General features: G+C 38.1%; 1 protein-coding gene across 2 annotated transcripts; it reads left to right on the forward strand.

Moving 5' to 3' along the window:
• Nucleotides 1–5,265: 5,265 nt before the first annotated feature.
• Nucleotides 5,266–22,612, forward strand: LOC111872893 (zinc finger and BTB domain-containing protein 43). 2 transcript variants are annotated; one of them, XM_023867151.2, is made up of 11 exons: nucleotides 5,266–5,388; nucleotides 6,306–6,488; nucleotides 9,785–9,961; nucleotides 11,848–12,057; nucleotides 13,693–13,781; nucleotides 14,473–14,660; nucleotides 15,636–15,838; nucleotides 19,629–19,811; nucleotides 20,600–20,728; nucleotides 21,621–21,737; nucleotides 22,408–22,612. In XM_023867151.2, exons 2-11 carry the CDS (start codon nucleotides 6,312–6,314, stop codon nucleotides 22,507–22,509), a joined length of 1,575 nt encoding a protein of 524 aa, XP_023722919.1. In that variant the 5' UTR covers nucleotides 5,266–5,388; nucleotides 6,306–6,311; the 3' UTR covers nucleotides 22,510–22,612. The 2 variants fall into 2 exon arrangements, with proteins under 2 accessions (XP_023722919.1, XP_033610772.1); XM_033754881.1 differs by lacking the exon at nucleotides 20,600–20,728.
• The last annotated feature ends 451 nt before the right edge of the window (nucleotides 22,613–23,063 follow it).

Genomic DNA, 23,063 nt, shown 5'->3' on the forward strand with positions numbered 1-23,063 from the left:
ACACTAGTAATAGTATAAAAGATTTATTAATACTGTCCAGTGTGATTGATAAATGTTTTTTTTTTTTTATCTTTCATCCTCTACATGTTTCAGGTGGAGCAACCATCTTCAGAAGGACATATCGATACATGCGGAAACTACTATTACAATGCGATTGGTCATTATCGATACATAGACACCACTATTACAATGTCATGAATGTAAAATATTAGCCTTTAACAGCTACAGGAATATGCATTAATTTATTAAAATATTTATAAATTATCATAAATAGTTTATTTACATGTATGGTTTAAAACTTTGTTAAAATCTAGAACCAGTTTTATACGTGTCCTTTATACTGCTTCTCTTTAAAGGAAGTTGAGTGTCTACCATGTCATGGTTCCATTGTTTGAATAATAGGACTCTTTAATGTTATTCAGTTGTTGGGCCATGCTGTGTTGTTATAACAACGATTTTTAAAGGTTGTTATTTTATATTCATGACATTGTAATACTGGTATCTGTATGTACTGATAATGACCAATCATATTATAATAGTAGTTTCCACATGTAGTGATATGTCCTTCTGAAGATGGTCGTTCCAACCGAAACATGTCAAGGATGAAAGATTAAAAAAAAAAAAGGAGGAAAAAACATTTATCAATCACACTGAATGGCATTAATAAATCTTTTATACTGGTATTAGACTTGCCTTTCCAAACCATCAGCATTGGTAATGGTGTGGTTCTGATAATTGATAATGCACAAAAACCTATCTGCAATAGTGTCATCTCATGTTACATCTCAGAGCAGTTGTAGCATAGCTGCACCATGGACTTTATTGGTGTCTTGAGTCATAAGCTGTGTACTTGTTTAATGAACTTGATGGTGCTATTAGTGTCAAGACAGAATACCGATCTGCTAGTTGGTATGTAAATAGATGTGTATGAGTTTAGAGACCCAGAATGGGTTGTTAAGATTTAGCGCAGTTTTTAGCACAGTCAAAGCAAGATGGATAATTAAGGGCTTAGTACAAGGTCTGATTATTGTTCACTGTCAAATTATATCTGAGTACATGCAACAGAAATATTTAATTGCTGCCTTGTATGTAGTAGAACTGCTGATACAAAGAATTTTACAGAACACTTGTGGTTTGGTAGCAGGTGATTTATTCTCTCTTCTTGGATATAACACTGTGCTGTCCATTGAAAGTCAATTGACATTTCAGAGGAACATGTTGCCTCCTTATTCAGGGTTGAAAAGTGAGCCGAGCAAGAAACCAGCACGAAGAAGGCAGTAGGCAAATTTCTTTATGAATGCAATTTTGACTTATTACTGTCATTCCCAAATATTTGAACTTGGCCACATTAGCCATCTTTATGTTATGATTTTAGCCTGTATTCTGGTAATGCAATATTAGCATATAGTTCTCTCTGCATTTGCTTCCACTTCATTTCTCTTTGTGGCATTTGTGTTTTCTCTCAGTAAATTGCCATAATTAGCATACACTAGAAACTTGTGTATCCCATTCAGTTTCAGTCACTCCCAAGGGCATATTCTAAAGCAGAGTTGAAAAACAATGTCAATGAAACATATCATTCTTTCAGATGATTCCAACTAGGAAGTGTGTCAGACAAGTGTGTATCTGTATGGACTTTACCTCATGATTTATTTAAATACAGTTTAATTATCCTCATTAGTTTCATGGATATACCAAACCCCGTGAGAATGTTATTCACAGTTACCTCCTGACCAATCCATAGGATTTCTCGAAGTCTGTAAACAGTTAATATTCTGTCCCATTGTCCCCAATTTTTTCTCCAGTCTCTGACAAATGTAAAAACTGTGATTAGTAGTTGAAACCCACAGCAATAATTCCCAATAACTTTGCCTGCATATGGAATTAACCTTGAGAGTATGGTATTGGATAAAATTTTGTTAGAAGTTGATAGCAGGCATATGCCTTGATAATTACCACAGTCAGTTTTATCACAGTTCTTGTAAAGAATGTACAGTGGTAGCCTCCTCCCATTGCTGAGGCTCATCTTCCATATTCCAGATAGAATAGTTCATGGCTCTGAGAATGTTTCAGCTCCTGCTGGAATTTTATCAGTATCTCATTTATACCATTTAAACTTTTCATTAGCAGTTTCAATTTTAAAATGATCGGTCTCAGATGTTAATAGCTGAGCAATATGCATTTTAGTCAGCCTAACAATATTAACCCCATATACATGCAATAGCTGAGAGAAGTAATTGTGCTCTATCAAAATGTTGTGAGAAACCTCAAATCAAATTCCTCATCCCTTACCAAGTTAGTTTCAGGTTCATAACACTTCTTAAATTCATTTATGCCTGCATGCAAGTATTTGGTGTTCTTGTTCTTAATGTTTGTTTCGAGGTTATTGATTTTGTCTGTCAGATATTCCAGCTTTTTGTTCTACATTGTTAAGGTTATCCCTGCTCATGCCTCACATATTACAAACAAGAAAAAAAATCAAGGCAATTCAGGAACAGTCCCATGGTGCTTCTGTAGGTAGAATTTTTGAAAGTTAACATTTTCTGTGCAGAATTCTAATTACATGAAATAAAGTGAAAGGGCATTCTTGCATTCTGAACAAACCTGAAAACAGTGTGTGAACAGAGACTAGCACTGAACAAAAATGGCAGTCAGATTTACAATAGTGTGCTGTTGGATGCGTGATGTGGATGGTTGGTTAAATGGAAATATTCTAGGAATGAGAAAGGATTTATATAAAATGATGCTGGACAAGAAATTGATTGGTCAGAATATATGAGGATGAAATGTAAGTAGGTGTAAATAGACTTAAATGAAAATGTTACAGAACAAAATCAAAATTGGACACTTTTGTCTTTAAACTGGAAAATTGTGCATTGTAATATGAAGGTAACCATTTAAAAAATCATCACTGGATGATAGGTATTCAGAACAATGGAGGTAAGGTATGGTAAAATGGTTCATCACAATGTCCTTCAACATCCAGCATATTCCCGCTTCCTCTTCTCTTCGGGGTGAGCCTGAATGACTGGTGTCTTTGGATTCTCGAAACATACTGCCGACAGGGAAGATATTCGTAGGTGTAAGTTGATGGTCTGAATGGGATGAAAAATAAAATTGGCAAGGGGATACATAAAGAACCATTTTAGTACTGCTGTCTTTATATAAACAAGAAATAATTCCATGTGTATACCAAACTTTCTTGTTAATATTTAAGCCCTTATAGCCCCACATCCCATCCATTGCTGATCCTAAATATATAAGAATACCAAGCATATTCATTACCAATAATATAAATTTCGAAGTAACTAACAAGTATTTGTAAATAGGGCACTTAGTAATGCAAGAGTTGCTAATTAAGGTACATAATGTAATTTGCATGTGGGGCCGAATCAACCAGCTACCCAATGGGTACCAGGGGCTTTTTCTCCCTGGGGTAAAGTGACCGGAGCATGAAACTCTCCGCTCACTTCAAATTAGTACCAAAGATAACATGACTCTTCAAATCCAGTGTCCCATAGGCCTTCACGGCGTACTGCTTAAGTTAAGCACAAAAAACTTGCCGTGTGATGTAATTACATAAAGACATGACCACTGGTATTCAAAATCGATTCATTCATTCATTGTATATTCCATAAATCCATATAGATAGATATAGAACCAGTCACATAGTTAATATAGTACAATACAATTATAAATATATATGTACAGCTTATAATCATTATAATAGATAAAAAAACGTGTTAAATTTAGAGTCTTGCATCACTATACATGAAATTATGAAATATTAAAATTGTTTATGTTAGCCTTATTTCTAGGCAAATTTGTTACTAAAGAATTCATCACATGTATAAAAAGAGTTTTGCAATAAAAATGTTGTCAACTGAATTTAAAATTTTTTCAAGTCATTAGACATAGATTTGATTTTTGGTGGCAAATGATTAAAGATCTTTACCCCCATGTGACATATTCCTTTTTGGAATTGTGTTAGACTAGTTTGCGGATAATGCAGATCACAGATAGATCTGGTACTACAATTATGCATTTTTGAGTTGAATGTGAATAATTCCTTATTTACTATAACAAACAGGGAAATCGACAATATATATTGAGCTTGTAGTGGGAGGATAGCCAATTCTTGAAACCAACTACGACACGATGTTCTCTTTGTTGTATTTGTTATAATCCTAATTATCCTTTTCTGCATCCTAAACACTTCTATACTATGAGGGGAGTTACCCCAGAATATTAATCCATACGTTATTATAGAATGTACATAGGAAAAATACATAATTTTTAATGTCTCCAGTGGTAAAAAGGATTTAACTGATCGTACTGCAAAACAGGATCTGTTTAACTTATCAATTAATGCATCAATATGACTTTCCCATGTTAAAAAATTTCNGCCAATTCTTGAAACCAACTACGACACGATGTTCTCTTTGTTGTATTTGTTATAATCCTAATTATCCTTTTCTGCATCCTAAACACTTCTATACTATGAGGGGAGTTACCCCAGAATATTAATCCATACGTTATTATAGAATGTACATAGGAAAAATACATAATTTTTAATGTCTCCAGTGGTAAAAAGGATTTAACTGATCGTACTGCAAAACAGGATCTGTTTAACTTATCAATTAATGCATCAATATGACTTTCCCATGTTAAAAAATTTCCAATTTTTAATCCCAGAAACAATATATTAGAAATACTTGGAATTTGTTTGTTTAAATAACTAACTTGAACATTTAAGTTTTTACTGTTTTTAGTTCTAAACTGTAGAAAATAAGTTTTTTCATAATTTATTACTAGCACATTTTTCCTAAACCATTCATTTATCATCTCAAATAATTTATTTATTCTAATTTTAAATGTCGCAGGATTCTTATCAAAGATAAGGATACTTGTATCGTCTGCAAATATATTGGTTTGGATAGGTCAGATATAATAGGAATAAAATTATTATAGCAAGTACATTGGAGAATTATTCATATTGGAGGACACGACCGACCCGTAGGACTTCCTTTCAACCCAAGCCCGCGAAATCTATAGTGGTGACCATGGTGACAGATGAGAATGTTTCAGTAACGTGTTACTTGCGTATGCACTAAAGCACTAATCTGTGCTATCCGGTGCTGCCGTTCGGCAACGGTCATAGACGCACTGTGCTACCAGTGTTCATGTGTAGATGGCGAATGCATAATCGTGGGCAATCCGTGATTCATAGTGACCAATAGGACCAATAGTGACTGGTAGTGAGACGTCACATGTCATGAATTGGTTAGGGGGGGGAAGGTCGTTATAGGTTAGAAAGAAGAGTGTGTTTAGTAACTACAGTGTTCTTAATTTTTTCGTTTAAGTAAACAAGTGCATAGTATTCTATGTGTAAGTAACTAGTGTGATGAGAAGCAAAGCGCTGTATGTCTTACGTATCTTGACCTCCCTTTCCTCATGCCCTGTACCCTTTCAGTGTGTCTGACTTCCTAACCTGTCAGTGAATTCTGCCTGAAGTATTTATGGGACTGTCTGTATGAAAACCCTTGACTATGCATTCAGGATAAAATTGCAGAATATGTTTCTGGGGAGCTGAGCCAGTTTAAACCGACATCGGAATTCAGCCCAACAAAATCAAACCATACAATTACGAAAAACAGTTATTCAGGGGTGACGATGTGGTGGAGTTTAGGGACCAAAATAATATTTTAAATGCCTTTTTGGACGTAAAATTAAACCATGATGGGGGTGATTAATTTTACCACATGACCCTATAACTTCCAATTTTCTCTCCACCCCCCCAAGTAAAAAAACAATCTTCCTGTCATTTTTGTATAAATATGAAAATCCTGTGACCTTTTCAAATACTGTAGTTGTGAACAGAAAATTATAATAGGATTTTCTGAAAATAAAGTTTCTTCAGTACTGTAGAAGTCACTTGAGTTGGAAATGGCCATGTTGTGAATTTGAATATTTGTGTGAGCACCTTACAGCCCACCAAAGTGCAGACCCCTTCAAGTGCTGTGCTTACCAACGAACAGTTTTATACCAGCAAATGTGTCAAAAGTAAAAGACATGCATCTGCTGATACTGATTTCAAACTTGGGGCTCAAATTGATCGTGAAAGTAAATGTATTTTAAAAATTGCAGATCATACGTAATACTATGAAATGAAAAGCTTTGAAAGTTAACTTTAATGTTATTTATTTGACAGCAACTGTATTTGCTATGAAAACAAACTACTGAACACAAGAATTTGAAATTTTATATGTGCTACAATAAGATGTGTCTCACATTCTGACGGTTAGGTGAATATGAGTACCAGGCCACAGCATTACTGTCTGAAGTGGAACAACTACCAGAGCTATGTGGCAGAAATATTTACACAGCTCCTCCAGGCAGAATCTATGGTGGATGTGACGTTGTGTGCTGAGGGTCATAAAATACGTGCACATCGTATTGTTCTGTCTGCATGTAGCCCTTACTTTCAGGTATGTTGAATACTGAGAGTTTTGCTGAAAATTGATATTTTGTGTTTGGTGTCACTGTCTCAAATTTCATATCCACTCTCTAGCTCCTAGTTGTCAATCCTTTCCCAAGCATTCTCTCTGTGAATATGTTCTAGGCTACACTGCTTTACTCCTATGTTCTTTGTTTTAGTCATTAATTTTTTATTCTTCCTGCACAATGATTCCATATAGCAGCAAACAAACTACAGTGGTCCACAAAATATTTAGTCAGCCAGCAGCAATATTGAGATAATAATATAGCCCTTACATGAATATTTTATTTCTCATATGTGGAGCAGATATTGTGTTCTCACAACATGTACAAGTTACATTTGGAATCTAGATTTTGGCACTGTATTCAATTGTAATATGCATATTTAAAATCTTAATTTCCTCTTGCACATTTGAGAATGAGAATATTTTAGTGGAGTCCACCTCATATTTGATGTAATCCATGTTATAAGTCCTTAAGACAACCAGACTACAGGTTGTCTATTCTTGATTTTATGCCAAAAGACTGGGTGAGAAAAAACATGCAGAAAGGAGGTACATGCTGGGCAGTTGGTTAAGGGAGGACCCATGTTCTTTCTTTGCCTGACATATCTTTGGTATTCTGTATTACACATGTATATATACAGGTTCCTTTGGTGATTCTGATATAAAAATATTATATCAACATGGGTATGATTCTCAATGGTTACAGAGCTGTGGATAGGGAAAGTCAAGATGATTGGCACATGGCAAACGTGGAATGTAAGCTGCTGGACCCATTGGAAGATGTGCCTCTGGCAACACAGGCATGAATATGCTTCTAACATGATGGCCCACCTCCTGTATATCATTCAGTATACAACACAGTACCTGAATCAGCTTTTTTCCTGATTGTTTTGGTTTTCTGTAGTTGTTAGGGGGAAACATCATTAAATTACAAGAGCAAGGGTCGTTGCAAGCAACAGATTCACTGCATGATAGAAGTAACTTAGAGAGAAACTACATTACTTGCTTCTGTTTCACATGGAAACAAGAATGTTACATGCGAGCATAGTTGACTGTTCAGTGGCTGTATGAGGTGACAGTATATGTGAAAACAAAATATATTAACCTGAAAATAATAAAATAGAACTGAGCCCATAACCTGTTATTTTTGTTCTTTGATTGTAGGAAAGGCTTCTTTGTCATCTTGCCTTCCAGGCATGGAACACATTTCTTACACTGATCTTCTTCTTGAAAATCAATTCCACTAGCTAAACCTTTTTTAAGCAACCGCATGCTAGCCCTATTTAAATGCCCCAAACGCCTGTGCCACAACAGTTCATCAATTTGCTGGGTACCTGGAACTTGTTCATACTTTACAATATTAGTACAAGATCTCTCACATTTGTCATTATTCTCTTTGGTATTAATCTTGTCTTTAGTTGCAATATTTGCATATTGGGTCAAGTTAGCTTTGGTATTTAAACAATAAATCCCATTTTTGGGATATGCTTTGGCAAGAACTTTGCCTGTTACCTCAAAATTATCAGAATCATACAAGTTGCAACAGTCTTTGGTGAATAACACAATCACACCCTTGTTTACAGTTGAGTTCACAGATAACAAATTTGTAGACAATTTTGGTAAATGCAATACATCTGAGATATGGCTAAAATTGTCATTCACAAGTTTTACATCACCAAAACCTGCACTACTGAACACATTATCATCAGCAAGACTTATCTCATGTTCCTTAGAATCATGTGTTTTATAATTTTGCAAAACAGTCTTATTTCAGGTCATATGGTGTGAAGCACCAGCGTCTATTACCCAAGTATCATCCTTAATTTTAACTGGATAGGCAGATACCACATACATGGATTTTTACTGGTCTTATTTTTCCATTTATTTTCGTTATACCTTTGATCGGATCCCTCTTTATTTTCATCAGTACTATTAACTGATTTAGAAGACTGATTGCCCTTAAATTTTTGGTTGTGTTGATTGTTGTGATTATTATTGTTTGCCTTATCCTTATCTTTAAACCAACAGTTTTTGTTTATATGGCCTGGCTTACCACAAATTTGACATTTTGGTGGTTTACGTTTAAACTTATCTCTGGACAGAAAGGCTGAATCTGAATTTGCATTTTTACCAAATTCAGTATCATCCAATAGCTTAGATTTAATGAGCTCACTAGTCAAAATCACATAGGAATTTTCAAGTGCCATACGCATGGAATAATACTCTTTAGTTAAACCCTTTAACATTAAAGCGGCTAATAGCTCATCTTCTATTTTCTTGCCCATTGAGACTAATCTAAGATTTATTGTCATGAAGGCATTAACATATTCCTGCATACTTTTATAGTCCTCAAGTTTCAAAGAGCACAAATCAGTTAAAATACTTATCCAACTATTGACACCCTGTTCTTTGAATGTTCTTTCTGGCGCATCCCAGGCTTCCTTTGCTGTAGTTGTCTGGACTATGTAAGATTTAACTTGGGGCTCCAATGTCTGACAAATGATGGCTCTGGCTTTCTCGTCCTTTTGTTTCTTGAGGGATGCGGGAGTTGTATCTTCTGCAGCATATCCACTGACTGCTGCCCACACAGTTTCAATCACTAGAACATTTTGAATATCAAAGCACCATTCTCTATAATTTTTGCGTCATTTGAGCTTATCAGTATTCGCAAAGGGCTTTGAAGTGGCCATGATTCTGTTTGAGTTGCATGGTGATCATATAGGTCCATTTGATGCCAAACCTTGCACTGATGTTTACAGTCACTTAATAAGCCATAAATGTAAATTAATAAATAGTGAATTAGAATACTAAACTGAGGAAAATGTGAATGAAAAGGAGTGTAACACTGATTTTACTGATTTTGGATCATTGAAATTAAACATTGAGGAAAAACAAATTAAGGAACATTAAATGGTGATTCCACTGCATTTCACAAGTATTTCGAATCAATGTTAGGGCGAAACAGAACGGAAATGTAGGAGCTTTCATAGAGCCACGTGTGATGTGGAAATGGAAGCGAGTTGTCTCGACAGCAGCGTTCTGGCACTATTACAAAAGTTTAATCAACTCCATCCAGTGTGACTGATAAAATGTTTTTTTTCTATCCTTTTTAGTCTTTCATCCTTGACATGTTTCGATCTTAGAGACCATCTTCAGAAGGATATAATTGATTAACCTTTTATAATATTGCTAGTGTGACAGACCAGGGTAAACCGAATCAGATGTCCTGGCACTTTCCTCAACATCACAGTCTTCATGACAGATGATTTACTCTTTTGCAGGATATCCTGACCAATACAGAAGATTCCCATCCCTATATAATTTTAAGTGAAATGAATTCTGATGATGTAAAATCAATTGTTGAGTTCATATATCGTGGAGAGCTAAATGTTGGTGCTGATCGTTTCACATCAGTACTGAAACTAGCTGAAGAATTGCAAATAAGAGGCCTCATGGAAGTGAGTACTAGATATTAAAGAATTTTTCCCCCTGACTTTCATTTGTTACCTGTTGCTATGGAATTTAAAGTACTGTGTGCCTGCCTGCATCCCCCCCTCCATATCCATATTTGTGAAAGTAGATTGCAATTAAGTCAGAAAGAAATAAATTATGTCTGATACACAAGGTACAGTAGAATAAATTAAGTTTTGTTAATAAAATGAGTACCTGTAAACAGAGCACAGTGAGTGCTATACTGTAAAAAATGGATTATTTTTAGCTTAGAAATCTACATTGAGTCAGTCACACTGTACTCCCNCCCCCCCCCACATAGTTGCTTTGTTCAGTTACATAGCAGACTAGAGTTACTAGGTACAGGGTCTCTTATCTGGGAAGCTTGGGACCTAAGCCAAGCTGGATTTTTTGTTCTAAGGCATATGTGACCCGTACGTACTTTTTATTTCTATTGCCACCATTCTCTTTATACTGAGCACATAATGCTTTCCCTCAGGCCTCACACTAGCCACTGAACTTCCTACTGGCCTTTTAGATGTATTTTTGATAAAGAATGGAAATAAATAACCACAGTAATCATAGAAGAAGAAGTGTATGCATGCTACATGCCATTCTGAATTCAGTTTTTGCCATGCCTGTAGGACATTGCAAAATGTGAAAACAGCATATAGCAGTGAATCGTTTAGAGTCTGTTAGAAATTCATATCTTTGTAAGTAAAGTAAACATGGAGGTAATTCAAACATCATTTGCTTACATAATTTTTTATCCTTGCATTTATATACTATATCCGTGGCTTATTGTTAGTAATTAGAGACCATTGTATTATTGTAGTTTCCTTTCCTGTAAAAGGTATGTTATCTATGGCAGTGATTCTCAAACTTTTCTCATTTGCAGTTGACAAGATGTGTAGATTTTCCCAGTAACTGGTGCTTTGGTTGTCATTGAATAGTACAAATATTCTGTGAATCTCATTACTAGTAGCACATCTGACCATGCTTATTTTTTATATCATATATTCACAATTCCAAAATATACGTTAGGGCACATGAAATAATTAAGTAGTCCTAGGTTCAGAGTTCTGTAACAATGCTTAACCTCCCCATATCTGAGGAACATTGTATCCCAAAACTTTGTACCCTTTTTCTTGCCACTTGTCCACTCATACTACTAAATGAAATGAAATGGAGAGGAGAAGGAACAATAACCCAGTCCTGGAGGGTTCTGATGATGTATCACACTTCCTGGACTCTGACTGTCATCTGATATTATAAAAACCTGAACACATTGGTTCAGAAGCTGGATCTTCTCCAACTCTCAGGCAGGAGGTGCCTGCTCAGTTGGGTCTAATAAAAACTGACCCAACTGAGTACAGGAACAGATCCAGTTCCTGAAATGTTGGATCGTGTTTTTCAGAATGAATCTGGAAACTTACTAATACTAAATTTAGTAATGTTCAATGGAAAATATTTGACTGCTAAAAGTAAACTAAAAATGAAGAAGATTTCTGCCTTCTAGGATCTAACACGGCTTTGTCCGTTGAAAGTCAGATAATGTTTCATAAGAACTTCACCTCCATCTTCAGGTTTAAGGATAAAGAGAGCAAGAAAGCTGCTTGAAGCAGGCAGGATGCTAAATGTTGTTTGCTGCCTCCTTCATTTCGGTGGTTTGTTTAGCTTATTCTTCAACACTGAAGATGGACGCAGTATGGTCCTCAAAAACATCAGTGGACTTCATCATATTTCTTCATGAACTCTGCATAACCACTACAGTGAAAACCTAAGATCCTAAAAATGAAGAATGTTGCTGAATAGTAATTTTTAAAATTGCAGTAAAATATTATTTCTGTACTTATCCTGTTCAATGTATTATTAAAAATTCTCATTTTACCAGGTCAGTAACCATTTACCGATATTGGTAAATAAAGATGGTGATGAATCTAATCCAGAACCTCTGTCGTCAACTCCAGCATTGGAAGAAAATCATAACTCAAGCCAGTGTTCAGATACATTGCCTGATATGCCACAGACAGATTCAGTAGATATTTTCATGGAAGTTTCTGAAAATGTGCATGAAGAGCCTTCCACAGAAAGTACAAAATTGGCAAGTAAATTATAGAATTGGTGTTACTTGTTCTGTTGTTTATAGTGCAAAATGTGATGTTGTGTAATGTGGCCTTGCAATTACTTGGATGCAGATGGTGCCTTCATTTGTTCTGATAATATCAGGTTTAATTCAAAATGGTAAACACGAAATGGATGGAGTATGGGCAGCGTGGCTGGGGACTACTTATCAGTAGGGGCAATTCAAAACTGCTCTGAGACTCAACCACCCTCTGACCCATTTAATACTGAAGCTTTTTTCCCTAGGACAAAGCACTGAGAGGGTGAACCTGATCGTTTACCTCTGTCTAAAGCAGTGTTTCTCGACCTTTTGAATCTGGCATCCCATGGGTTATTATTCCAAAAAGCAAAGCCCCGCCATATACCCCATAAAACAAATTTCCTCTTTTTATTTACAAGAAGTGTAGTTTTATGGTTATATGAGTATGTGGTTCCGTATTATATTAGTGATTAATGGAAGGTCTTAATTTTCAAGACTTCATGTCCCACCCAGCTGGCCGTCAAGATCCAAAGGTTGTGGGTCTCTGTGTTCATTCCCCATGTAATACTATGCACAGGGGTAACTTCTATATAATTCAGCTTAAAGTGACAAAAATCATGCCATTATTTTCAGTTCACGCAATACATGCAGGGGCCATAGGCAATTGTCTTGTCTTCTCTTCATTTGAAGACAGTTGGTGACTTATTTCAAAGAATAGTAATAAATGCTATTTAAACGTGAACTAGCAGTCAATAGCAGTCAAGCTGGCTTGATAGTGACATTTCTTTTGCAGGTGCCTGTTTGATTATAAGAGAAACACATTCTAGCCTTGGTAGAAATACGTGGGTTACTTCAAAAGTCATGGCAACATAATTTTTCCGAAATTTCGAAAGCTCCGACCAGAATTTCCAAATTTGCTGCTGAGAGACAGGACCGTATGATTTCTAATGATGCCACTAGATGAAGTGCAAGGACAATTAAGCGAGTCCAGCACGAAGTTAGTGTGATCATAACCTTCATCATGAATGAACGTTAGCCGGCTGGAACAGGGTTGTTACGTGAAAATAGCAGTGCTTCGCGGCAGAAATGCGACTGAATGTCACTCAGAGCTTGTGAAGCTCTCGGTTATCGTGCTCTACCATACAGACTGTTGCAAGGTGGATAGAAGCATTCCACTTGCAACGTAGTGGATGCCCTGTGTCCGTTTGTACCAATGTTTCTTGTGCTGTGATCGCCCAGTGCATGGAGGAAGATAGGCGCTGGTCTCTAAAGGAGTTAGAGAGACATACAGGGATTGACCAGGCAACTATGCATCGAATTTTATGTGACTTACATTCAATTTTTTATTTCTTAATCACAATTGAATTTTTTGAGGATTAAAGAATGAAAATAACAGTCATTCCATAATGTGCAATTTTTCTTGCCTACTATACGTACACCCCTTCACATCTACCTGATCTGACTAAGCCAATCAGAGGGTTATATCATGCCCTTTCATAAGTATATTTTGAACTTTCTTCACTGTAACGTGTTTGCCCAAAAAAAATTAGTTGCCATGACTTTTGAAGTAACCCATGTATAACAATGTGAGTATGTCAGTTTAGTTATTTTCATTGTACAGGTATGTTCTTTTAGGAATCAAAGGAGCACACCCAGTTTGAGAAGAAGGGTGAGGAAGAGAAGAAAAAGAAACACAGAAGAGAAACAAGCAAGAAGTATTACAGGTCAGTAATAGTTGGCATTGAGAATTCTCATTGGTACTGGAGTTGTACACTGCAGGCAGAGTTGATGTACCTTAATGGGATTTTGTTACATGTTTGTACCTTTATATAGCATATTCATTGTTGGTTAGTTGGTTTCCAATGGCAGCATTTGTGATCTTTTAACCATTTTGCTTCTTGCTTCCCAATAGAGACACTCAAGTTCTTGCTTTGTTGCATCTTGAAGAAGTTTGCACTTTTCTTTTGGGAAGCTTTGCCAGATTTACTTAAAATCTAGCCAACAGCCTCATCTATTAATGCTGTTCCTGAGGCACATGATATGTTTCAGCATTTGCATTTGTGCAAAATTTTGAGAGGTTTTCATGAGAGTATATCATGCTAAATGTTGCAAGGTTTCAGGACTTTGTTTCACCATCTGGTATTCTGAACGCTACACAGTGGTTTGAAAATATTCCCATCCTCAGGTGAAAGTATGGGAAGGCATTTACTCATAGAACATTTATTTTATTACATTTTGCTGCATTTGATATTTCAAAGGGCTAGGCTTGCCTATATAAAGAGAGGGAAGCAGTATATATGAGGTCTGAAGTTATGTTCCCCATGTTGGTCCTGTGGATGAATCTTCATGTTTTACCATAGCCTCTTCTGCAAACATTTAGCTTCGTAAAATATACCCATTCTTATTGTTAAATAGTGAAGATATGTTGTTGGCAGCACTAGAGGATTTACGAGCAGGGCGATCTCTTGTGGAAACAGCTGCAGCATATCGCATCCCTCGCTCAACTCTGCATGTGAAAGCTCGAGCACAAGGCATTGCTCTTACCATCACCAGACAGGAACACTCTGGTGAGAGAGTACAAGCAGCAATCCAAGCTGTTGCAGGTATGTTGACTCTCTAATAGCCGGCACTACTTCTATTTTATATTCCTAGCAAGGATTAGCCATCCTGATAGATTTATATTTGTGAGATTTGAGGTTTTCTTGTAAGTGACTATTAAGATTGTCATCTTGTGGGATGTCATGTCATGTCGTCTGGTGAATGTTCTCTGTTGTTTGGGAGGCATGTGATACCTCCATCTTCAGGATTTTACAGTACTCCTAAAAGAAATTTACCCTATTAAAGTATTATATATGAATTATCAATTTTTGCATTAAAATGGTTTATCCTTTTTCTCATTCTTTGCAGAACTTTGCAGTTCATGAAGTTATTGAATATGGTTCAGTGTTTCTAAAATCACATACAGTACAGTGATTTTACTGATAGATTATACATTCCTGAATGAATCGTCATCCTGTATGTACATTACAGCCTTTTCTTTCCACACAACCACTTTCACAAAAGGCCCTAAGTATTTTTTTATCTGCTGGCTGTGACCTTTTCTCTGAATCTCTCTGTGCCTTATTACTAAGTTACAATTTCTTTCTTCTTGTGTCAGAAATTTAATGATATGACTGGAGTTGGGTAAGACTGAGTGCCTTGTACTTCCGCCTCAAGTGAGTTTAGTAAAAATGATGGTGAGTATAAAGCACTGGTGGAATGATTTGCAAGGAAAACCAAAGTTCCCACGAAAGAGATCTGCTGCATTGTTACTTTAACCATGACTAGTCTGATATGAACTGTCTTGAACTTGAATGTAGGCTCCATAGCAAGGAACCATGACTATCCATGACTGAAATATGTCTCTGTCACAAGTGTTCATCTATCTCTTGATGCACGTTACACAGCATAGGTAAGGCTCAAATCATCAATTTTTTTCCATGTTCAGTGACATCAGCTTTTTGTACAAGTTATACCATTTCATCCCGCTCCTTGTCCTAACTCTCTTTTCTTTACTTATGAAAGTGTTGTTTTTGCAGATGGTGCAAGTTTGCAGCAAGCAGCTGATCTCTTTAAGATTCCAAAGACAGTGCTTTGGCGACGTGTGCAGAAGGAAATTGGGAGTTATGCAATGAGTTTTCGAGCAAAGCTGAAGCAGTCATATGGTTCAGATAAGAAGCAGGCGGCAGTAAAGGCATTGGAAAGGGGAGAGAACCTCACTAAGGTGTCACACCAGTTTCAGGTGATCATGCGCACTCTTTTGTAATCTTGTTATTGTTAAAAATACTGTCACATGTTGGATATATGTCACGTGACAAGTAACTTCACTCCTTATTTGATATAGTGAATTTATTCAACATTTGCTCTTACAATTACACAATTTACAATCACACAAGTACTGCCATTTGCAGTATCACAGTTACATCTTCTGATGTGGTCCTTTCCATTCACTCGATGCAACTCAACTCATAGCTGCTGGACTTCACTGGACTCGGCGACTGCTACAATTCAACTGACTGATTAATCGTTACTCACTAGTAACGCACTCTCTCTAGTAACTGGCTCGATACTCACTCGTAACTGGTTCAGTACTCACTAGTGTTCGCTGCACCATATTTAGCCTCGGCACGGACAACACCGAGAACAGTTACATGATAGGTACCGCTGTTGCATGATGCCGTGTTTACAGGTTGCCTAGCAATGCTGTCGAGAGTTGTTTAGTGCTGTGTAGTAACTGCGGTATCCCTTGTTATGTCACCGCGGCAATGGTTGCCTGACACAGTTGCTCCTCTGTTATGCCACCACGGGGAAGGGGGTGTTTACCAAGAGTTGCACACTGATGGAAAAAGTGGGGATATATGACGTCACTCACGAGATCGCAGAGTTCACTTGACCCCTACTTCCCGTTGTGCCATCCATGTCACACTGCTCTCTTCTAAAGGTTGTTCGTCCCGAACAGCCTAACAGTACTTCCACGTTCGTTTTTCTTCCCGTTGTCCGTTTTCCAACCGCTACATCCGCTCATTCTCTAAGACCAGCTCGTCTCAAGTGGTCTCCTGCTAACATGCCAGAAGACCCAGTTGTGTCACATTCACTCCTCACATTCAGTCTGTCCTCATTCATACCAGGGAAGCCGGCATTTCTACATTACCGGTTCCTCCTCTATTCATTGTTTTCTTTTCCATTTCGGAAGGGGTCGACCCCTCCACAGTGTCCACTTTTTGTGTTCTGTAATCTGCTGGAAATCTCTACTGCTTGTTGCCCGATATCCAGGCCTAGGGTCTTCCTGAGGGTTCGGCTGGCTGTTCTCGAGTTCCCAGGATGCAGCCGCTGTCTTGTGTATTCATTCTTCACTCCAATGCTGCCCTTCGGTTCCACCTGAAGTCTCCGCCCTCTGAGGGCTCCTCTTGCAACGTTGTTCATAGTCTGGTTGTTCTTGATGATGTGTCCCTTGCGTCGTGCCACTCCTGCATGGCAGGACATCCTGCCAGGAGTGGTGACATATTTCTTCTGGCACCCATCCTGACTTTGGGTCCATTCTTTCTTGAAGGCATCTCTCCTACATCATGCCACTGTTGCATGGTGGGATACCTTCCTGCAGGCGGAGTCAACTTCCTCCGGGATCCACAAATTCCTCGGGTCAGTACCTTTGGCTCCTTGCATTGCTCTGCAGCTTGCTTCTTGCCCCTATACCGCCTCTTCCGTTCTTTGACCAGTTGCACAATGGCATCTTCCTTGGGGACTTCTTGTTCTGCCGCCTCGGGTTTCCTATCCAGTGAGGTCGGCTCTACTTCTTTTATACATGCCTCCATCTCTTGGCAGGCTATTGTCTTTACGTCTCTTTCTGGTTTGATTACAGCCATCATCTCCTTGTGGTTTGTGCCCATATTTTCTCGAATGGCGGCTGTCCTTACTTTGATGGCTCTCATTTCTACTCAGAAGGCTTCTCTTTCTGCGGCCATCTCTTCTCGCCAGGTTTTGGAGTCTGCGTCCATTTTCGCCAGCAAGCATTAGATCATTTGTTCCATCTCCATCATGGGAGTATAATAGTCGATGCACTCGTAAATTTGATTATTCGTCGAGGCATGTTCAAGTTCGTAAAGCACTTCTGACACCAAATTGTCACTTGTTGGGTGTATGTCATGCAACAGGTAACTTCATGCCTTATTTGATATCGTGAATTTATTGAACACTCGCTCTCACAATCACATAATTTACAATCTCACAATTACTGCCATCGGCAGTATCACAAATACTTCTCCTGTAGTCACTTCCATGCACTCGATACAACTCAACTTGTCAACTGCTAGATTGCAACTGACTGGTTACTCGTTACTTACTAGTAACTTACTCACTCATAACTGGCTCAATCCTCACTCACTGCTGAATAGTGTTCACTGCTCCTTATTTAGCCTTGGCACAGACAACACAGAAAGCAGTTAATGTGATAGGTACCGCTGTTGCGTGACGCCGTGTTTACAATTTGCCAAGCAACACTGTCGAGAGTTGTTTACTGCTGTGTAGTAATTGCGGTATCCCTTGTTATGTCACTGCGACAATGGTTGCCTGACACAGTTGCTCCTCTGTTACACCACTGCAAGGGAGGGGGTTGTTTACTGAGCATTTCACACTGATGGAAATAGTGAGTGTATGTGACGTCACTCACGAGACCACAGAGTTCACGCGACCCCCACTTCCCGTTGCGCCATCCACGTCACAATACTATTTTTAAGGATGAGTATTTCCTCTCCCTTTAGTTATATGTTGAGGGCATGTGGTAGCGTAGTTGGTTGAGGCACTATGCTACAAGCCATAAGGTCATGGGTTCAGGTCCCGATGAGGTCACTGGATTTTTTTCAATTGACCTAATCCTTCCAGCCACACTCTGCCCTGGGGTCGACTCAAGTCTGTAACAGAAATGAGTACCAGGAATTTTCCTGTGTGTGGGGGGGGGGTAAAGTGTGGCTGGCGCATAAGACTGACAACCTTACCACCATCTTTGAGCTGATTGTCTAGATCAGTGCTTCTCAACTGCTGGGCCGTGGCCCAGTAGTGGGCCCTGGCATCACTTATACTGGGCCATGAGAGACTCTTCTGGAGTTTGTCATTTTCATTTCTAAGCATTTTTCATGAATAAATATTTAATAGTGGAAATATTCTGAGGAGAATAATACCTTTGTCAAGNCCTCTTCTTCATCATCCTCCTCCTCTTCCTCTTCTTCCTCCTCCTCCTCCTCTTCTTCCTCCTCCTCTTCTTCCTCTTCATCCTCTTCTTCTTTTTTATTTTATTTTTTTTTAAGTTGTGTGTTTAGATTGTCCCCTAAAATAATGTGTGGCTATTTTCATGTCCTCTCCAATATGTCATTCATGGTCCTTCTCTTATATGACAGCATATAAACTACTCTGTTCTAAAACAGCATTAAATAATCAAAGAATTAATATATCACAGTACATTTATGATGTTATTTTGGCCCCTTGTTGCTTAAATTCCACCATCAGTTGTTCTCAGCTTTCTGGCAGACAGCATTCATTTAAACTTGTTGAGCTTGTTTAGTGACTGTATGTGCATCCACAGCTTCCACTGCTCTTTGGTTTCAACATTCACAGATGAAACCCAGGTTTTATCATTTGTTACTTGCTTCATGTGATTGAGAAATTCATCACTGTCCTTGTGTTATCACTCTAAAAAAGTCTACAATAGTTGAAGCCATTCTCTGTGTTTTGTGCACACCCCTGCACATTTTTGGACCTCATCTTGCACCAAACTTGTGACAGCCTAGCCTAACTGTGTTAATCTTGTAGCGAACAGTGTGTGAAATTTGTGGAAATTCACACCAAAGTTCTGAAATTGTGAAGCACTGTCTTTCACAAATTTTATGGTCAACACTGTGAACAAGATCATCACTCACTACAGACAGCTGACCGCTTCACTCTTCATTGTGAACATTTGTTCATCCAGCTTTGAACATTCTAGACAATTATCTCACAGCTGACAGCTGTATCTGAAGCAAATAAATTTATTTTGCTTGTAGATACCAAAGACAACTTTGTTTCGTGAAAAGGCACGTTTGGTAGAAGCTGGAAGGCTTCCATGGACATGTCTGCGAAAGCGGGATCCTGATATCGGAGGCTTCAAGCAGCACAGACTCAGCGAAGCCGTGGCAGCCTGTAAAGAGGGAAAGATGTCGCAGGCAGTGGCTTCTGTTACCTTCCAGGTACAAGAAGATCCCTTTGGATTTTAAAAACCAGGCACAGAAGTTATCTGGCCTCTCCCATTTTCAATGTCAAAGATTATGGTCATCCTAGTCAAGTTTCTCTTCTCATGAACAAATTTGGATACTATTTCCGTATAATAAATTTATTCTAAAGTAGACTTTGTACATCAGGACTACCAGTTAATATGAAAAATTTTGAAAAGGATATCCAGCGAAGTCTCATCCAATAAATGCTAGTGTCTGACCAAGATACTATGTAGGTTGAAAGAGTGTGTCCATTACAATTTCACCACTTCAAAATATTTACCAATAAAACACTTAGCAGTGACAGTGTGAGAGAGGTTTATGAAACTTAGATAGCATACAGCAAGTTATTTTGATGCCTTGTTTCCTATAAGAATATAAAACGTAGCCAAAAGAGTAAATAAAAAGTTATGTATGGTCTAGTGATACATGAAGCATGATCATGAAATGTTAAGTAGGCTGCACACCGGCATGCGTCAAGACATAACAGCCAAGATAAAATGTCTGCGACATGACGCAAAGAAAGGGGCACAGTTGAAACGAATGAGATTAAAACTGCCACACACCAGTCAGAGTCTTGATGCTTACATCAGCTTCATGCTGACAAATCTCGAATGAAGACTGCGTCTTTTGTCTCATGTCTTGATGCTTGTCTTGACGCAGTTGGTGTTGCGGCCGCCCTTAGGATTCATAGATTTATAATACTTGATAAAATTTTTGACCACTCCCCTCCTCCTGTAAAGAATACTCTATGGATGCTTCAGGTTCCTAAAACTACAATATGGCGGAAGCTTCAGCAGAGTTCAAGGTCAGAATTACCAGAACGTGAGGAGAATGAAGCTGATACTGCTGCAGCCCAACTGCAGGAACGCACAGAATTTGCATTTAGCGAGGTTCGGCACAGAAATAATGATTTATATAAAGTCATAGTTGGCCGCGCCATAGATCAAGCGGCTAGTTGCTGGCTTCCGACCGTGGCAGCCTGGGTTCGATCCTGGGTCTGATCAAGTGGCATTTGTGGTGGACAAAGTGGCGTTGCGGCAGGTTTTCTCCAAGTACTTCGGTTTCCCTGCCAATCTCCATTCCACCAATTGCTCCACAATCACCCTCACCTATCATCTGGGGCTGATACAGTAGGCCAGAAGTGGCCTGAGTGCAAGGGACTTGGCCCCACCCCACTAGCATTAAAAAAGTCATAATTCAAACTGAAATTTATATGATTGTGTAAATATGTGTATTTTTTCAGGATATGAATATGTACATTCTTAAATAATCACCCAAAGCATAATGTCATCTGATGCAGGCCCATCATATTTTGCACTACATGGGATGGACATTTTTTGTTGGAAAATTCACCCTGAAATTCCTTTGTATCTTTTGTGGTCAAAAAATGTAGCCTGACAAATGAATTAAATTAATTTCATCTGATGTAAGGTGGTCTTTCTCAGAATTTGCTCCCTGTCTTTGGAAAGGTAAAAAAAATAATTGTTTTGTCTGATGTTGAGCTATACAAATCTCCTTTCATAGTCTGTTGCATTAATTTGATAGAAGCAATGTACAGTATTTATACATGTGTTCACCCCACTTGCAAACTTGTCTTTTCAGAAGTACGTCTTCTGGAGTTGCTCATGTTATGGTACTCATCCTGTTGTATGTTCTATGTAAATTTGCAATTGGAACATAATGGTACAAATCAGAAGACATTTTTACACGTGAGGATATAACAACGCATATGTGTAAAAATGGAAACAGTTTGCTATATATATATATATTTTTATGTTGCAGGTTTCAACACAAATTCCAGTCACTTACATCGATGAATCAGACTTCTCTGAAGCTTCTCTTATCATTCTCACTACTGGCGGCAGTGAAAGCATGGAAGAGCAGATTATAGTCAATAGGGTGAGTTGAGTACCACCCTGCAATGCTTAGGGATTTAGTGAAGAAGTTTGCTTCCTTACCTCTCATCACACTTCTTGGGTCATTTCTTCTTCAGCCAGTGTTTCCACTTTCATGTGTACCACCTGACAACCAAGCCTCTTCGTTTATGTCCATCTTCCGAAAACTTCTCTCATGTTTTTCCTCCCCATCCATGACATCTTACCTAAGCTGTTGTTCCCATTTTCCTCTATTTTTCTCTTTATCTCGGAAACACATACCTCTCTTCGTCTGTCTTTAGGAAATAACACATTTATTCCATTATGAGCCAATAGTATGAGCATGGATTACATCATATCCCATTTTTATAGGCAGATTTTATGTGTTTACTGGTAGAAATAAAACTGCCAGCTGTCAAAAATTGCCTTTCATCCATGTGTTTTTATTGCTCTTACATTGGCATGACATGTTTTACAGGTTCAAAGCAGTGTGAGGATAGCTTTGCCACATATGCATAGTAGTACAATTTTGTTTGCTTATTTAGGGCATTGTAAGTATCCAGTGTAACACTGAAAACCGACAGTTTATTCAAAGCAGTTTCAAATATGTTAGTAGTTCGGCCCTCAGCAGCATTTGCGTTCCCATTCAATACAGTAGGTAACTGCATAATGTATAATTACTTTATGTTTACCAGGATGCCATACCTGATGAAAGCCAAGTATCCAAGAACCATCCGGCAAAAGAAGTGTCTTTAGCAACGAATGGCTCCAACCAGAATGCTGATTCAGTTACATAATGCAGAGTTCCTGACTGACAGTTGCTCAAGACTAGTAAATTCAGAATAAGACATATGAAAGCCCTTGTGTTCTCAGCATACTCCTGTATGATATTATAAAAAAGTTAACTACTCCATGAAGATGTATGGGGGAATGGATGTATAGATCCATGCATTCGTGACCTCAGCACAAGTTGGAGGTGAGTGGTCAGCTTCACGCCCTGGTTACTTTACTTCCCAGGAAAAAGCATCCTGTACACATCGGATAGGAAGCTGGATGGGCCCTAGAGCATGGACAGCGTGGAGAGGAGAAAAGTCTTGCCTCTACAAGGACTCAAACTCCAACCCCTTGGCCATCCAGTCCATAACCAGTCGCCATACTGACTACACTGGCCCAGCTCATGATTGATACTATTAATCTGAATCTTATTCCTGTTAAACTTGGTAAACACATGCCTGTTACATATGTAAATTGGATTAAATAATAAATTTTGTACACATAAAGCACTTTGTAACATTTTTAGTTGGCCTCTTTACATTATTTACACTTTTTCCAGCTGACCTCTGTTATAAAA

Source organism: Cryptotermes secundus, unplaced genomic scaffold, assembly GCF_002891405.2.
Source record: "Cryptotermes secundus unplaced genomic scaffold, Csec_1.0 scaffold371, whole genome shotgun sequence".
Taxonomy (NCBI): domain Eukaryota; kingdom Metazoa; phylum Arthropoda; class Insecta; order Blattodea; family Kalotermitidae; genus Cryptotermes; species Cryptotermes secundus.

Coding starts and splice junctions, on each gene's coding strand:
- LOC111872893 (XM_023867151.2), top strand. CDS start 6,312: ATGAGTACCAGGCCACAGCATTACTGTCTGAAGTGGAACAACTACCAG. Junction 14,661..15,635: donor AGCAATCCAAGCTGTTGCAG/GTATGTTGACTC, acceptor TTGTTTTTGCAG/ATGGTGCAAGTTTGCAGCAA. Junction 19,812..20,599: donor TGGCTTCTGTTACCTTCCAG/GTACAAGAAGAT, acceptor TGGATGCTTCAG/GTTCCTAAAACTACAATATG.